Source organism: Solanum verrucosum, unplaced genomic scaffold (genome assembly GCF_900185275.1).
Source record: "Solanum verrucosum unplaced genomic scaffold, falcon-dt-bn FXZP01000180.1, whole genome shotgun sequence".
NCBI classification, from domain to species: Eukaryota; Viridiplantae; Streptophyta; class Magnoliopsida; order Solanales; family Solanaceae; genus Solanum; species Solanum verrucosum.
The window spans coordinates 2,386,547-2,406,110 of NW_026020402.1; the positions used below are offsets into that span (position 1 = coordinate 2,386,547).

Consider the following 19,564-nt stretch of genomic DNA (forward strand, 5'->3'; position numbering starts at 1 on the left):
CTCAATCAGATTTAATTCATTTTTAGTAATATTTTAGGGGTCTAATATGAATAGGTTCAGTTTAATAATCCTAGTTTACGCCCAGGGTTTTAGTTGAGAGTTCAAGAAGAGAGAAGAAGAGAAAAGAGAAGGGATCGAAGCATTCGTCGAAATTCTTGAGAGTTATTGCGGATTGTCGCCATGGGTTTGATCCCTAAGAGGTATGTAAGCTTCCATAGTGTTAGGTTTGTTCACCCTCACGTCAAACATATTATTTTCAGCGAAGTTTCATTCTCAAAAGTTGAAGGATTTAAGTTCTTGATAGGTGTTCTTGAAGTTCATTCTAAATCTTGATTTGTTGGGGTTTTGATGATTTCTTGAGATGAAAGTGATTGTTTTGAGTGGATTAGTGTGTACTTAGGTTGGGTAATTGAATCTAAGGAACATTTGAGAAAATAAATCGATTAAAAGCGATTTAAGGTCAGAAAATGAGAGGAAAAGTTCGTCAGTTTTGGGTAATGCTGGCGCGACGCGCCCTCGTTGTGCCAAGAAAGCTGGGGCAACGCGCCAGCAGTGCACCAGAAACGAGCCCTAGTAAATTGGGGCCTGGCGCGGCGCGCCAGGGATGCGCTTGGATTGGCATTTTTCACCAGTTTTTCGTCGTTTAGCCTATTTAAGTTATTCTAAAGTGTCCTAACACCTTCCATTGATTCTAACTACTCTAAATGACTTCTAAACACCTAGAAATCATCCATGAACATGAATCATAACCTTGAATCAATAATTCATAATTCAAATTCAAGGTAGAGTTGAGAGTTAAGTTTTGAGAATTCCTTCGAACATTCTAACAAAGTTCCTTTGAGTCTTTTTGAGGAGTCTTCCACAAATTTAAATAACTTGTTTCAAGACTCGAGTAAGTGAGCATGAGAGTGAGGAGAATATATTCATGAGTCTATTTTGTCATCATGAGATCTTTCATATCATGAACCATAACTCTTGAATTCATAATTCACATTCAAGAGAGAGTTAAAAGTAGAGTTCAAGAAAGCCTTTGAGTTCAATTGTGAATCCTTTGAGATCAACTATCGATTTGAACTAAGTTTTGAGGAAGTAAGTCAGAGAATAAGAAGAGTCGTATACATGAGTTCCATATAGTTATGTAGACCATCGAGTCGAGTTGTTTCATGTCCATACTTTCGCATGAACTTCGTAAGTTGAGCATTTTTCAGAAAAGTGGTATCTTCAAGTTCTAAGCCTTTAAGTGTTGAGTTCCTAATCCCTTTTGGGAAGTCTCTTTGAGTCCTTGAGTTGAGTAGTTCATGCTCATAAATTCCGCATGAACCCTCTGAGTTGAGCATTCTTGAAATGATTAGTATCATTGAAGTTCTTGAGTTCCAAGTATTGAGTTCTATCTATGGTTATTGAAAACCTTGCATTGAGTCGTTCACGTCCATAAATCGGCATGAACCATATTTTAAGAAGTCTTTTACAAACATTTTAACTTTGTTTTAAGACTTAAGTTTTGAGTTAAGCAAAGAGTAAAGAGTTGAAGTTCATTTCTTCAAAAGTATATGGGGACTAAGTATTCCTAAAGAGATTTAAAAATGTTTCACATTTAAATAAGAACGGAAACTGAGATTTCCAAAGAGCCTTCGGGCTAGTTTTCAGAAAAGAGTAATTACTTTCTAAATGAAGCAAGAGAGGAAACTGAGATTTCCAAGATAGCTTTTGAGCTAAGTTTTTTTTTAGCACTAATCTCAAATCACAGAAAGAAGTATGTTTTTAAAACATAAAGAGTTAGTATATTTTGGGAGTAGTATTGAGCACCGATATGGGGGAGAGTTCAGATAACTCACAACCCCCATAAACCATGTAGCCATCATGGGTAAAAAAGGGTCATACTTTTCAGATGAATCATTTTCGCATAGACTAGTGGATCCACTTAGTAGTTCAGGTCCTATACATTTGGTCGGGTATAGGATGCGCTGACAGCGTGAGGAAGATCGTTATATCATCACAATAGCTCTTATGTGATGGTTGTCGGTTAGAAAAACTCCCACAAAAGTTGTTGTATTCTTATATACACAGTTAATTGTATTTTTACATACATGTCAGAGTTATGTTGTATCCTTGCATACACACAGAGTTGACAACATGTTTTTAAACAGTTTGTTTTTTTATATTGCACTTGTTTTAAACTGCTTTATATTGAAATAAGTTCAGTTAAGTATCAAGAGTTGAATATTTCGAGTTGAGTACCCTAAGTTGAGTATCTTGAGTTGATCTGTGCTTCATTGAGTCGAGTATCATATCTTTGAAGTTGAGTATCTAATCTTTGAGTTGAATATCTAATCTCTGAGTTGAGTATCTTATCCTTGAGTACTTCTGAGTTGAGTAAGTTGAGTAGTTTTAAGTATTCCTTGAGTTGAGTAAGTTTGAGAAGAGGTAAGTATATTCCTTTTTATCAAAGTTCAAGCTTATGTTTATGTTTTAGAATTCCTCTTACATGTTCGTACATTCCACGTACTGAGTCATTTGGCCTGCATCTTCTCATGATGCAGACACAGGTATTCAGGATCATCAGCATGAGCTTCGTTGATACATCCGAGAGTTCGAATTAGCTATGGTGAGCCTCCTTGCTTCCGGAGGATTTCATTTACCTTTCAGTTATATCAGTTGTTAGGATGTCGTGGGTCTTGTCCCGACTTTCATTTTTATCAGTTAGAGGCTTCATAGATAGTCAGTATAGTTGAGAAGTCTGTATTATTCATTTATTTTATTAAATGTTTTAAAGACTTAAGTTGCCTATTTTATAGTGAGTTGAATATATTATTTTTATTCAAAGTTTTCTTTTGAGTTAAAACTTTGTATTTGAGTTATTGAATTTATTCAATTTTTAGCTTTGTATGCTTGAATCAGTTTTCCGCTTGTAGTCAGCCATGATGAGGGTTCGCTTGGGGACCAACAATGGTCTTCGAGTGCCGGCCACGTCCAGGGTGTAGACTCGGGTCATGACATTAGCTATGCATTTTCTTGTATCAATCTCCTGTGCAAGACCGTGAAATCTTAGTACGTACGTAGCAATTCCAAGATAATTAATCCAGGGTGGAATAAGTTATTCCAGGATAGCTAATTCCAGGATAATTAATCCTGGAATAACTTGCTACCAACCAAACGATTATAGATTGACAGCATTAAGAGAAATAATGAGAAGTATGTACAACTATCAACAATATATTACATACACAGTTGTTGTGCTTATCGACTACATGATCTTAGATAGGAGGTTATGAATTAGCATTGTTTTACTTATATTTCCATTCTAATAGTCGTGGTATTTGTCCTATAGTTTCTCTTGTCCTCTTTTGTCGCTTATACGTCAATTATCACACTATTTTATTGTAATTACTGTTCCTTTTTTCACGATGCTTTATCATGCTTTCCATAATATTTTATCATAATTTCTTCACTTTCGATTATTTCTTTTTTTATTCTCTTTGATATATTTTAAAAACTTCAAGCAGATAATTAGTGTCACTTGCAAATCCTTGATGACAAGATATACCAACATTTAAAATCTACTTTGCCTAATTAATTAAGTTACAAAAACAATTAGTAGTACTCTGTTACATAAAACTAACGCATACTCAAATCATTTTCATGCATAACAATGCCAATTCAATGGCAATATATATATCTGGAAAATTACTTAATTAAAATAATCTCCGCCGGAGAACTGCCACATCCCGGCTCCGCCACCATTGTTATAATTCCGACCATACGGATCTGGAGCTCCGGGAAACGGCCAAACGGCACCTCTTCCAATACCAAACCCCATATCCTCAATTCCACCCAGCGCTAAAACCCCAGGCCCATGAGAACTCAACAACGACGTGAAATTATTGATAGGCTTCACATCGGTACCAAAAAGTAATTGATTGGCTGCAGGAAGAGGAAGCACAAACGGAGAATTACCGGGTACTACGTGAGGAGAAACTGAAGCAATGGTGGAGGAAAAGGGGGTATTGGTGTAAATACGGGAGCGTTTGGCATTTTTGCGGCTACCTCCACCAATGGGGATGTCACGTAAAGTGCCCCCTTGGGTCCAGTAACGGCGGCAAGACTTGCAGAAATGGCGGGGCTGAGACAAATTATAGTTGTTGTAGTAGCAGAACTTTGTGTTGATAGAGTCACAGCGTGGGCAAGGAAGCTGATGATCAGGTTCTTGTGCTGGTGATGCTTGCACACCACCTGTTTGTTGTTTGGTCACTAATTTTTCACTTGCTTCCAAAGTCATTTTTGCAGAGCAATTAAGTTTGAGCTAGTAGAATTGTGGGCCTAATGGGAAACAATGAAATTAATGGCATTTTATTTATAGAGAGGAGAATGATAATGTGAAACAGAGTCTTAGTGTGTTCTGTTCTGAAGCTTACGTGCAGCTTTTGCAGGGATATTTGCCACGAGATAGTATGAATTTTTATCTCCATTTTAAAATGAATGATCTAGTTTTATTTGGTATGAAATTTAAGAAAATAAAATACTTTCTTAAACATGTCATGAGGGAAGATAAAATTAAAATATTGTCAAAAAAAAGAAAAAAAATCATTTTTTTTTAAACAAAAGAAAAGTAGGTCATTCTTTTTTAGACGGAGGGAGCATATTTAGACAAACTGGAAAAATGCAGTGACTTTATTTGGGTCGGCTTCAAAATGGGGGCTATTGTTAGTCTATCTCACTGCTTGCCTTGTGTTTTTCTTGCTACCACTCCTTTCGTTTTGTCATTTTCTTGTCATGACATTGTGATTCCTTGTGTCCCTCATCTTTCTTTTGGTCTAAAGTGATGATCACTTTTTTTTTTCTTTTCAATTAGGTTAATAGGTTCTGAATTGGGTATTTTTAGCTTCCTGAAATATACCATATCTGTGATAAAACTATTTTAACTTGTACCATATTTAATGAAAAAAGATGAGAGTAGGGGAATCTTAGTGATGTCTAAGACACGATGGTTAACTATCTGAATTTTCACTTTATAATTTATTTACTAGTCTATTTAAAAGAGAATGACTTTTTTTTTGTAACACTTTAATTTCAATTTTCTACAGAACATTTTTAATGACACAAGATTAAATGACATTCTTATACACTAACTTTGATTTAGGACCACAATGCAAGATTAAAAAGTCTTCCTTATTTTCTTAAACTATGTTTTTTTTTTTTAACGGAGGGAGTATGTTATTTTGAAAAAGTCTTTAGCTTTTCAATGGTAAGGAAGAAGTATGAACGATACTCCTTTGTTGTTGCCGAAGGTTTGTATGTTGTAACCTTAGTGTCTATGATCAACAAAAATTGTAGAGGAATGTTAAGTACTCCTTTATTTTTAATTAGAGATTTTGAGTTCGAGCTTTTGAATTTAGTCGGCTCAATATGGATATCAAACACCAGGTGAGAAACCAAAATATAAATAAAAAATCAACGCCTATGTCGATTTGTCACTCACATCTTAAGCGATCGAAGGCAAAGAGTACCATTTTTGCCGTATCACAAACAGAACAAGAAAAAAAAGAAGAGTATTTCCTCGCTTGCGTTGCAGGAGAAGTAAACAAAGAAGCCTAAAAATTTCTCTTGTTACAAACTAAAATTTGTCAAATGTTAATTACTCCATAAAGTCATTTGATAGAGTGTATAAGAATAATACTGAAAGAATGTATTAGTAATGTTGGAATTATCTTATCCATTGTTTGGCTCAATATATTAAGGGTTGTTTTGTCCTTAGTCATGCTTATTCATGAATATGGTATATAACTAATACATAAAATGAAAATCCTTCCAAACGAAAAATTAAATAACACCATAACTAATGAACATATATTATATTTTCTAATATATTCTACCAAACGACCCCTCGATACATTGGGTAGTTTTGATGGAGTAGTAGGAGTATTTAGAATTCAGAGTATAGATGGTCAAAAAGAGAGACAACTTGAGTCAGAAAAAGGAACCAAATCCATTGTGTTTATCTCAAGAAAGTCAGCAAATGAAGCAATAATATTATCAATTGGACAAAAGGGCAAAACCAAAAATTTGATCAAGACATGAGCTGATGGATGCATGTTAATTGAAACCAAACTAAGGCTGCTTCAATAAATAAAGAGGCTAGGCGTGTAAGAAGATGAAAGTGATTGAGGATATATAAATCAATCTTAGTACAGACACTATGTATTATAATGTCGGATTAGCGTGCGAGTCCTCTCTGTCACATGCATGCATACATGTCATTTTCTTCCTATCACCTCCCTCCTTCAAATATTATTGTAATATTTTAATCTGTTGTAACATGTAATTTAGAATTATTTATTTACGTTACTCATTTAACTTAATTGTTATATATGAACAATTTGATTATTTTTCTTTTAGATAATTATAGATATATCTCACATTGTTATATTTCACTATAAGTGGCGTACACATAAATTTTTATAAGTTGTATTAATATTTAAAAACAAATAAATTATTGATATAATAACACTATATATATTAATAAGAACTATTTAAAATGTACCAATAAAACATAAATTAAGTAAATTACTAGTACAATTTATTATTATGTTTTAGTTCAACTGATTTATTTTACCCTAGGAATTGGAGGTTGGAGTTCGCCAAGGATCAAACTCGGTAACACTTAAAGAGAATGATTGCTCCATCCGCTTACACTAAAACCAACGAGACAAGAAAGTTCACTTGTTCAAATAGTGTTATTAATATTATTTATACCGTATATATATAATACTAAAAATAATTCAACGAAATAATGTTGGTCAACACCTCTTAACATAGGGTGAGTATGTCCTGCTGACTATGAGCATGTTTGGTATCCAATTTCTCCATGTTTGATAGGCTAAATTGTCAAAATATTTTCTCTAGGAAAACAAGCTTCTTAAAAATGAGGAAAGTGACTTTGTTAAACAAAGTAAGAAAAACAAGCTACACAAATAATATTGCAAATTCATTATCTCTTTCCATAAAAAAAAATATCTTCTTTCGTACCGAACACACCGTATATCTCAAGTCACTTTCGCACTCCTGCAATTGAGGAATTAATTTCCGACAGACTCTCCTCTTTATTGTGTTTCGATTTGTCACTACTCTCATTTAAAGTCACGTTTGCAGCGGCGATTATTAGTCTCTCTAATACACATAATATGTGCTAAGGATATTCAATTGTGGTTCATTGAAATATCCTTCATCTTAAAATTATTAGACTATAAATATAAGGTTAAAACGATATTAAAGAGGGTAACAAAGTTTCAACAAGTTCGTTGAACTAGGTTCAATAACTAAAACCAAGTGTGACGTAAAACAATAAAGAACATAATGATTAATGCACCATGAAAAATCTCCTTACTCAAAAGAGTAAAAACTATGATTTATTGTATAGAATTTTCAACAATCATCACTAACACTATTAAAAATCTGTTAAAAAACGACGGCCAAAAGCGATGGACTGCGTCGCTTTTTTGGTCAAAATCGACGGAAAAGCGACGCAGTCATCTCCGTTGCTTTTTAGCTCGACGCTTTTCAAAAAGCGACGGACTGTATTGCTTTTTGACTATTTTTATTAACAAAAGCGACGAACTCCATCGCTTTATTTTAATTTTCATTTTTTTTATTTCTAAAAGACGACACAGTCCGTCGCTTTTCTGGAAATTTTATTTTTGAAAATCCCAGAAGAGCGACGGACAAAAGGACCCTGTCCGTCGCTTTTCTGGATTTTTTATTTTTGAAAATTCCTGAAAAGCGACAGACAAAACCACGTTGTCCGTCGCTTTCTGGGATTTAAAAAAAAATAAAACCCAGAAAAGCGACGAACAAAACCACGTTGTCCGTCGCTTTTTCTGCAATATTTTGGATAGCAGAAACTAGCAGTTTTCGCTACCCATGTGCAAATGCAATTCAATTCAATTCTACACTATTCAACCAAATCAAACACACACAATTATAAACAATCTAAACAAAACATAAAACAACAAACTTAAAATAACATTCAAAAGTATCTAAATCACAAATTAAAGACTTATAAAGTCTTTCAAAATTCGTTTCAAAATTTCAAAAAGTTCATAAATGTCCAGAGATCTAAACTAGGGAGTGGGATCTACATAATCATCATCATCACTCTCGTTGTCGGTGTCATCGGGAGCCGAAGTAGTAGGTCGACGAGCGAGGTTCATCACTTGTTCTTTGATTTGCTGAACGGTCTCACTCATGTTTTCTTGTTCAGCTACTCTTCTCCGCTCTGACTCTGCCAATGCCGTTGTAAGTTTAGCTATTTGAGCCGACATAGCAGCAATCTGAACACCGTCAAGTGTCTCGGCTTGACGTACGTGACAATTCAATACCTTCTAAGCCTAACTGGAGTCATCTTACATTAAGTTCTAAGTTCAATGTTCAATGTTCAAGTTTTAAATTCAAGTTCATATCAAAGTTCTAAAATTAGTTATACATAAACTTCAAATCCAAAAATTTGCTAGTTATTATATTCAAGTTCAAGTTCAACTATATTCAAGTTCTAACTAAGTTCAACAACTTCAAGTTCTAATTAAACTCATCATATATATCCAATTTCTAAAATTAGTTATACATAAAATTCTAACTCAAGAATTAATTAGTTATATTCAAATTTCAAAATCAAGTTCTAAATCTAACTTCAATTCATCAAATTTCAATTCATCTAGATTAACACTCCACTAACTTATAACAATCAACCAATCCTAACAAAAATAAAAAACCCTAAATCATTCACTAACTAACTAACAATCAATCAAACTTATAACAATCAATAAAAAACAAATTCAATACTAATTAGCAAAATCAAAAACCCTAAATCATTCACTTACTAACTAACAATCAATCAAGCTAACAATCAATAAAAAACTAATTCAATACACTATCAAACACATTCAATCATTCAATAAATTACACAAATTCAATAAACTAATTAACATAATCAAATATAACTAAAATTGAAAAAAATTAAAACTAATTTGATAAAACCCTAACCTTAAATTAATGGAGAAAGAGACAATGGAGAGAGGAAGCAGCGACGGCAGCAGCTATTCCGGTAGCGGCGTTGACAGCAGCGGAGGTGGCAAGCGACGGATTCTTTAAAGAGAAGGAAGAGAGAAAGAAGAGAGAAGGAAGAGAAGGAAGAGAGGGAAAATGGGGAAAAATGCGTCTGTTATTTCAGATATTTACTGAAAAGCGACGGACAACGTCTCCCCGTTCGTCGCTTTTTTATTTAAAAAGTTAACCAATATTTTGACCAAAAAGCGACGGACAAAGAGACAGTGTCCGTCGCTTTTTTTAAATAGTTGACCGACCTATTTTGACTAAAAGCGACGGGCATAAAGATGCCGTCCGTCGCTATAATAAAAATAATATTTAATAAAATAAAATAAATATAAATCGACGGACAGCGTCGTTAATATTTTAATTAATATATAATTATTTTTAATAAAAGCGACGGACGGCGTCGCTATTTATATTAAATAAATAATTATTAATTTTATATATATTTGGCGCAAAAATCCGCGAAAAAAGTGACGGACAAAGAGATGCCGTCCGTCAGTTTTTGTAAAATAATTATTTTTATTAAAAAACGACGGATAATGTGACAAATGGCGTCGCTTTTTGGAGCGACGTCGTCCGTCGCTTTTTAGCAGTTTTTTAGTAGTGTAAACTTCAGAGAAAAGTTTTAGATTACAACTCAATAATCCAAATGAGTAAATCTAGTACCTCAAACACATCAATTAGAGTATGAACCCAACAAAAACTGATTACTATAGTGTTCTACAAATCAACCATTTTCATCAAACAAATTAATTAAGCTTAACATTTTTTTTTTAATAAACAAACATATATACAAACTCAATCATAACCTAATAACTAGTAGACCAATCCAATTGTCTTAATTGGGATGAAGTCTTCCAGCTCTTTAATTAATGATGACTATTGCTTTTTAATTAATGATATTTTTGACTATGTAATAAGTACGATTTGTAGGGACTTGGCTCTCCTCCGGTACGTGATATGTCCAGTTCCTCAATTACCTCCTTAATATTTCGACATGTGTCATACAAATAATCTAATGGGTCAGATTTATTTGGTTAACTAAAGGAGTTTTAATCATAGTTAATATTTCTCTCACTTCTTTTTCGTGCTTAAAATCCTTTCCTTCTCTGCCATAGTTTATTTTTTCAAATTCTTTTTGTAGAAAATCAACAATAGATTTCTGGATTTTGTTTGTAGTGTTGATATTGAGACTTTAAATTCATTTTACTTTTAGTGTGTGTTTGGTATGAAGGAAAATGTTTTTCTAGAAAATATTTTCCTGGAAAACAAGTAGATTTTTGACTTATTTTCTCATGTTTGGTTGGTGAACAAAAAAAAAATTTTGAAATTTTTTTTTTAGTGTTTAATTTATGACTGAAAAATGTTTTTGAGAAAATATCTTTTATTTTTACTAGAGAGTAGAAAATAATTTTTGAAATTGAAAATATTTTTTAAAAATAAACTTAAATTTTTTTGGGGTGTGTGGGGCTGGCTGGGGGGGAAGGGGGGGGGGGGAGTCGACGGTGGTGGTGAAAAAATAAAATTTTGAAAAAAACTTAATTTTTTTTTGGGGAGGGGGAGGGGGGTGGGTCGAGAATAGGGGTGAAAAAATAAATTTTGAAAGTTGAATTTTTTTTTAAAACAAACTTTAATTTTTTTTATTTTTTTTTTTTTTGGGGGGGGGGGGGGGCGGTAGGGGGCTGGCTGGTGAGTGGATGGGGGGTGAAAAGTAAAATTTGAAATTTAAAGTATTTTTAACTTTAAATTATTATTTTTTTTTGGGGGGTGGGGATGGTTGGGAGGCTGGTGGGGGGGTCGAGGGTATGGGTGAAAATAAAATTTTGGAATTGGATTTTTTTTTTAAAAAAAACTTTAATTTTTTTTTTTGGGGGGGGGGGGGCTGGTAGGAGGCTGGCGGGATGGGGGTCGGGGTGTGGGGGGGGGGTGGTAAAAAAATAAAAAAAATTGAAGTTGAAAAATATTTTTTTTTAAATAAGCTTTAAATTTATTTTTTAAACAGAAAAAATTGCAATTTGAAGTTGGAGAAAAGTTTTGGAAAATGTTTTCCTTGATTTTTGAAGGGAAGTCATTTTCCTTAAATTTGAGGAAAATAAGTTGATTTGAAAAACATTTTACCCAACCAAACATGAGAAAATTGGAAAACTTCATACCAAACGCACCTTAATCATTCATAGTTTTCCAATTGATGTCTTTACTCTCTCACAAAGTTTAATTGAAATTTCTCAAGACTATCCAATCGTTGTTTTTATCTCTTCCTCTCAAAAAACTTAGTTTCAGTTTTCATATATTTTTTTAAGAAAGTTCTTTCTCTATCACTCTTACAGAATGATTTGGGCAATAAATTTTGGGTATTTTCAAATTTGGCTTCTTTGAAACCCCTCCTTCGTAACTCATTTTCATTTATTTTGTTGGATTATTCAACATCTGTATATCAAAATTTTCAATATTAAACTTAGTCAAAGAGAAAGAATATGTTGAAATGCTGGAAGAGGAAAAATTAAATATGATGAAGAAGAAAATATCAAAAGACATTCTTCAAACACATGAAGAATGAAAAGAATAGCAGTAAATAATGCAGAGAAATTGAATGAAATAGTAGAAAAAAAATTAAAAATATATACTGCACGGATGATTATTCTGGAAAGATTTGGAAATTGGGAGAAAAGTTTTTTTTTTAAAGGTAATCGGAGGAAAAAAATGTTATGGTAAAACTCTTTTAGTTAATCAAATAAATCTGACCCATTAGATTATTTGTATGACACGTGTCAAAATATTAAAGAGGTAATGGAGGAACTAGACGGATCCCTTACTGGAGGGGAGCCAAGTCCGATTTGTAGTATGTGCTTCATGTCTAAAATAATAAAAAAAGTTTCATGTCTTATATATATGGAGTATCAACACGCCTTAGAACAACTTGACTAAGATCTTGAATTTCAATAGGACAATGTCGTTTGTCTAGGGATGGCAATGGTGCGGTGCGGGGTGGATTGAGTTTAACCCATAAAATTTTTAATCCGCCCCGCCTCACTCCGCATAACTCTTTTTTTCATTTTCAATCTGCTCCACCCCGACCGCATAGACCTGCTCCGCATGAACCTACCTCGCATAATTTTTTTAATATTTTCTTTTTTCTAGTTAAGTTTGATACTAAAAATAAAATTCATAAAAATAAATTCATTTTTTCATTAAGTTGTATTAATGACTTAAAATTTTATTTTTTAGAGGTCAGTTGGAAAACATGTAAGAAATTAAAATATTTTTTGTTGAACCATTTTCATTTACTATCTTGAATATTTTAGTAGTTTTAAAGAAATTATCTTAATCAATAATATTCTATCACTCTTATAACATGTAAACAAATATAAATTAAATTTAAACTCGCATATACCCGCAACCCACCCCGCGCCGGATTAAATTTTAAAAAATCCACTTCAACCCGTCCTGCATCCCACCCACCCCGCACAACCTTAAATCTGCTCCGCCCCGCATCCGCCCCGCCCATTGCCATCCCTATGTTTGTCTAAACACGAAGGGTTGTTTTAGTGAGGTGATGTTATATATATGTATACTATCATTAGATATTTAAATCACATTTAGCTATTTATAAACAAAAGAATGCAAACGATTATTTTAATGATTTTCTATACGAAAAAGAAGGAATAAAAAAAACAAAAGAAGTATGAATGTCAAAAAGTCAAACACGCGTTGGCTTTCCTTGTGAAGTTATGATCATAAATGATGACATCATTTAAATACATTTTTCTTCTTTTAAATATTTCGTACTTAAAATCTACTATGTGCATTACATCAATGACGATTATCATAAATATTTTAAATCTTAATTTTTACATAATATATTTCATACAAAATAGTAGTATAATTTTTTAGTATGATTGTTATAGAGGAGTAAATTTACGAAACATATACATGTTGGCTTGTATGAGTCCACCACGAGTCAAGAGTCCAGGTCCCGTTGACAAAACTAGTAACAAAAGTGTTTAAGTAAATGCAGTAAGGTAAAGAACACAAACGATTACATGGAAACCTCCTTGCCCAATAGAGGAAAAACCATGACCAACTGACACACATAATTTCTCAAAGCTCAAATATCTTAAAGTAACTTGTAAATACAGACTCGAGTAAGGATAATTAAACTCTTAATCCTATATATACACACCTTGTAACTCATCTATTATAAGACAGAAAACAATAACTCTATTGCCCACTATATCAACCACATCTAGCTAATATAGACTTCAACATACACCACTCAGCTAACTCTAGCCATAAACATAACTCACAACCATAAGAATTGAAACGATCTACAATCATTTATATCATAGGAGTATATCTACAACATGAAAGTACAAAATACTAAACTCTAATAACAATTTGAGGAGCTACACTACTCGATCATGTCCTTGTTATATATAAGAAGAGTTCTTCTGTGAGAATGACTTTTACTTTTGTATATATTGATTTGTAGAAACTAGGTTTAATGTTGTTAACATGTTCATTTTATAATAAGAGAGACAAAAATCTAGTCGACATGATACTAGTCAAGGACTGTTGTCCTTTCTGCACCTTTATTCCAGCGCCCACCAATCACTACAGTTTCTACCGCTGCACACAATTGACCTATCCAATAAAATGAAAACTTTGAGGATCAAGTTCCTTTGCCATGTCCCTTTGCATCATAGTTTGTTAATTCATCAAAATTGAGAATATAACAATACCATTATAATGAATATCATTGTTAATATATGTAAAATGTTGTTAAAGGAAAATGTTGTTATAACAAATGATTGTTAATAATGAGATGTGACTGTAATTGAATATTTAATTTGGAAGTCACAATATGGTCGTCAAGTAGGGACAAATTTAGTATTAACACTTTGATGCAGATTGAGGTAGATGAGAGTCCAAGCTAGGAGATAGAAGCTGCTGAGAGGTGTACCTTAGGCTTGCTAGGTGATACCTAGTTGTTATGTCAGTTAAAGAGAAATTTTGTTGGTTAGATTGTTTGGTCCTTTTTACTTTTGCCCTTAAGTTATGTTATTTATACTTTGGACCTCATAATTGTTAGAAGGGTCCCTATCTAGTCCTTTTACCTTTTCTACAGAGATAGTACTGTAGCTTCCTTATCTCTTAAGGAGAAGGATAGTTAGTCATCTAGGGTTAAGTTACTATATATTGTAATGTTCTTCTTGGTAATATTATCAATGAAAATATCCCTACCTGTAATTAGCTAATTCTAGCTTAACTTCTTCTGTTTTACTCTTCATTGTTAGTTATTGTTCCATTGATAATCCTTGCTCTTCTATTCTGCATCATTTGGTATCAGAGCACTTTCTCGAGCTCTGTGATATCTAGTTATGGCTTCTGAGATGAATGAAATCAAATCTATGTTTGAGAAGATGACAATAGAGATTGTTAACCTTATTGTTAGACAAACTCAATGGGAAAACCAACATGAGAAGGCCTTTGGTGAGCTTAAAGAATCCTTAGATAAAGTGAGAAGGTTTGATAAAGGAAAGAGTGTTGAGGGTCAAGATAGCAGTGGGGAGATTTACACTCACTCTGGGAATCCAATGGCATGGGTACCTCCCCTGCAGGGAGACCAACTATGCCTTCTTATTCCCCAGCAGGATATCCTTTAAGGGTAAACTTTATGCCCCAAAATTATGCTAACATGGGTCAGACCTCTCATCCTCTTCCAACTGGCCAAGCAGCAGTGGGAACACAAGGAGGAGATGGTGTTACAAGACTATCTATACAGACCAATCATCATAATGGTGGTCTAACTATGACAAGAATGACAAAACTGGAGTTCTCTCGTTTTAATGGCACCACTTGAGAGCTTGGTTGTGCAAGGTGGAACAATTATTTTCCTTGGATGAGATAGATTACAGTCAAAGGGTTAAAGTGGCTTCCATTCATTTTGATGACATAGCTATTGAGTGGCATTTGTCTTACATTAGAAGTAAAAACCACCTTCCCCTTTCTTGGGAGGAATATGTATATGCCCTGATGGATAGGTTTGGGGCTGAGTATGCAAATCCCAAGTCTGAGTTAAAATTGGTTAAACATATACAAACTGGCCTTGCAGAAGATTATCAAAAAGAATTTGACCAGATCATGACAAGGTTGGTCTTGCTTCCAGAATATGCAATCAGTGCCTTTATCACTAGGCTGAAACCAGAGATAGGGTTCATTGTAAAGAACCATAGACCTTATTCATTACCTCAGACATACCAATTGTCAAGAAACACTAAAGCTCAGGTGAATGACCAACTCAGGTTGACTAAATCTTCTATGTAGAGTAGGGGATCTAGCCAAAATAAGGGGGCATTTCTTGGGGCTAGTAACAGGGGAGTCACTAATAAGAAGGAGTATCAGCCCCCAAAAAGGGATACGGTGTGAGCCTCAATAGAAGCAACACTAGGAGACTCACTCTAATTGAAATGAGTAAGACAAGACAGAAGGGTCTTTGCTTCTTTTGTGATGATAGTTTTGTCCCTGGTCACAAATGTAATGCTGCTAAGAAACTATACTTGCTTGATATAGATGATGATGAAGAACCAGAAGAGAAACTTGAACCAGATGTCCAAGAGGTGCCTGAAGTAGAAGCTGAAGGTGTGGAGAAGTGTGAGATCTCAATTCATGCTTTGAATGGAATTCCTAGATTTCACACACTTGGGGTGGTTGGGTACAATGAAAAAAGACCCATTAATATTCTCATAGATTCAAGTAGCACTCATAAATTCATTGATGAAGAAGTATCCAAACAGTTAGAACTTGAGATGCTAATGGTCAGGCCTCAGATCATCAATGTTGCAGATGGGGGCAACATGCATACCACTGAGATGTGCAAGGATCTTCCCTAGATGATACAAGGGACCATCTTTGTGGATAACTTCTTATTGCTTTCTTTGAGATCCTATGATATGATCTTAGGGGTGTAATGGTTGTTACCCTTGGGAGACCTATATCTTAACTTCCAAAAACTCACCTTGGCTTTTATGTACCAAGTTCAAAAAGTGCAGTTGCAGGGAAATAAGAAGAATACCAGGATGGTTAATGCCAAGGGGTTGGATAAAATGACTCAAAATGGTGGACAATTGTTCATGATTAGAGTCTTGCCCATAGAAGATTCAACAGTAGAAATAACAAGAGAAATACACCCTGGAATTATAACATTGACTGAGGAGTTCCACTTCTTATTTGGTGATCCAAAACAACTTTCTCCTTCCAGATCCATTTTTTATCACAAAATTCCCTTGCAAAAGGATAGTAATCCAGTGAATAATAAACCTTACAGGTATTGCTCAAGGCAAAAGGACATCATTGAACAACTAGTCCAAGAAATGCTTGACCAAGGCATAGTACAACCAAATTGTAGTCCTTATGCCTCACATGTGGTGCTAGTAGGGAAGAATGATGGCTCTTAGAGATTGTGTGTGGATTATAGAGCTTTGAACAAGATCACCATCAAGGATAAGTTTCCTATTCCTATCATTTGAGGAATTGTTGGATGAGTTGGGGGGGTTAAGGATTTATACTAAGTTGGACTTAAGGTCAGGCAACCACCAGATAAGAATGGCCCAAAAAGATGTGCAGAATTCTGCCTTCAGGACACACGCAGGTCACTTTGAATACCTAGTGATTCCCTTTGGTCTCACAAATGCTCCATTTAGCTTCTAGGGACTCATGAACCATGTATTCAAGGACCATCTCAGGAAATTCATCTTAGTTTTCTTTGATGACATCCTTGTCTATAGTCAAAACATAGAGGAACATCTACAACTCTTGAGAGTTGTCTTCAACCTATTGATAAAACACTAGCTCTTAGTTAGGGAAAAAATATATGTTCTTTTGGAGCTTCTAAGGTGGAATACCTAGGACACTTCATTTCTACTGAAAGTGTGGACACTGATCCTAAGAAGATTGTTGTTGTTCAAAATGGTCAACTCATAAATCTATGAAGGAGATGAGGGGATTCTTAGAATTGGCTGGATACTACAGAAGGTTTATAAGAAGATATGGTTGGATAAGCAAGCCCCTGACTGATCTTCTTTAGAAGGAAGGGTTTGTCTGGAATGACAAAGCAACACTAACTTTCAATCAGCTAAAGAGAGCTTTGATAAGTGCACATGTACTCGGCTTGCCTAGCAGCATACTACAGTTTGTAGTGAAGACTGATGTTTGTGACACTGGAATTGGGGCAGTCTTGATGCAAGAAGGGCACCCTCTAGCTTATCTAAGCAAGGGACTAGCACCTAGGCATTAAAGTTTGTCTGTGTATGACAAGGAGTTACTAGATTTGGTCCTGGCAGTAACCAAATAGTCCTAATGTCTTTAAGGAGACAATTTGTAGTAAGAACAGACCAGAAGGCCCTAAAGTTCTTACTGGATCAGAAGTTACACAGGTACTTAGATGAAATGGATAGCCAAGCTAATGCAATTTGATTTCCATATTGAATACAAGAAGGGAAAAGAGAATAAGGCTACCGATTCTCTCTCCAGGGTACAAGCAATACATTAATTCCTGTTGTCTGTTATCCTTGTGGAAACCAACCTTTTCCATAGGATGAAGACCAACTGAGAAGGAGATGACAAGTTGAAGGAAGTAATCCAGAAGTAATAGATCAAAGAGATGGCCAAAAAGGATTTACTTATTACAATCAGCAACTTAGAAGGTATAGTAAGATAGTGGTAGGACAGGATGAGCAACTCAGGCAAGACATAATGCATATTTGGCATAATAGAACCAGTAGTGGTCACTCAGGAATGGAAAACACATATAGAAGAATATCTCAGCTATTCTACTGGAAGAATTTGAAAGATGATATTAGCTAGTATGTCAGAAGTTGTTTTGTATGCCAAAGGCGCAAGTATAATGTGGCAACATCACCAGGTCTCATGCAGCCACTAGCTATTCCTATATCAGCTTGGTATAACATTAGCATGGACTTCATTAATGGCCTTCCAAAGTCAAAAGGAAAAAATACCATCATGGTAATAGTTGATAGGTTGACTAAAAACAGTCATTTCATAGCTTTAAACCACCCTTATACAACTACTACTGTGGCTCAAGCCTTCCTGGATCAGGTCTTCAAACTTCATGGCATGTCTGAGAACATAGTGAGTGACAGGGATCCCATATTCATTAGTAGGTTTTGGCAAGAGTTATTCTCAGCACATGGAGCCACTTTGAGCACTTCAACTGCTTATCATCCTCAAAATGATGGTCAAACTAAAGTGTTAAATAAGACTCTTGAGACCTACCTTAGGTGTTATTGTTGTGACAGCCAAAAAGATTGGTCCTTTTATTTGCCTATGGCAGAATGGTGGTACAATATCACATTCCACTCTGCTATCCAGACCACTCCATATGAAGCATTGTATGGGCAGCCCCCACCAATACATTTGTACTATATGGCTGGTGATTCTATTGATGAAGAAGTAGATAGAAGTATGATCACTAGGGAACTCAAGATCCAATTACTCAAATTTCACTTGTACAGAGCTCAACAAAGAATGCAATCCTTGGCAAATAAAGGGAGAAGTGACAGGTAGTTACAAATTGAAGATTGGGTCTATCTCAAAATTCAACCATATAGGCAAACTACTGTGTCTAACCAGTCATTCACCAAGCTGTCAGCCAAGTTTTATGGCCCTTATCAAGTGATTCAAAGGGTGGTGCCAGTAGCTTACAAGCTCATCTTACCTATCCAAGTGTCTATCCATCTTACATTCCATGTGTCTCAGCTGAAGCTATGTCATGAGGTTCCAGCTCAATTCACTCACCCAACAATTGTTGATCCTGGTAGTCCCTACTGTGAGGAGCCAAGGAGCATATTAGAAAGGAGGGTGATCAAAAAGGGAAATAAGGTTGTGGCTCAACTCTTGATACAGTGGAAGAACATGTCTAAGGAGCAAGCCACTTGGGAAGATTTTCATATGATCAAGACAAGGTTCCTTTCATCCTTCCTTGAGGACAAGAAGGTTTCTAAGGGAGGAGAAATGATGCAGATTGAAGTAGATGAGAGTCCAAGCTAGGAGATAGAAGCTGTTGAGAGGTGTACCTTAGGCATGCCAGGTGATACCTAGCCGTTATGTCAATTAAAGGGAACTTTTGTTGGTTAGACTGTTTGGTCCTTTTTACTTTTACCCTTAAGTTATGTTATTTATACTTTGGACCCCATAATTGTTAGAAGGGTCCCTATCTAGTCCTTTTACCTTTTCTGCAGAAATAGTACTGTAGCTTCCTTATCTCTTAAGGAGAAGGATAGTGAGTCATATCTAGGCTTAAGGTACTATATATTGTACTGTTTTTCTTGGTAATATTATCAATGAAAATATACCCTAGCCGTAAGTAGCTAATTCTAGCTTAACTTCTTCTTCTTTTACTCTTCATTGTTAGTTGTTGTTCCATTGATAATCCATGATCTTCTAT

General features: G+C 34.7%; 1 protein-coding gene across 1 annotated transcript; it reads right to left on the minus strand.

Moving 5' to 3' along the window:
- Positions 1–3,688: 3,688 nt before the first annotated feature.
- LOC125840130 (dof zinc finger protein DOF3.4-like) lies at positions 3,689–4,384 on the minus strand. Its single transcript, XM_049519097.1, has one exon. The coding sequence runs from the start codon at positions 4,274–4,276 to the stop codon at positions 3,689–3,691; it is 588 nt and encodes a 195-aa protein (XP_049375054.1). The 5' UTR covers positions 4,277–4,384.
- Between the last annotated feature and the right edge of the window lie 15,180 nt (positions 4,385–19,564).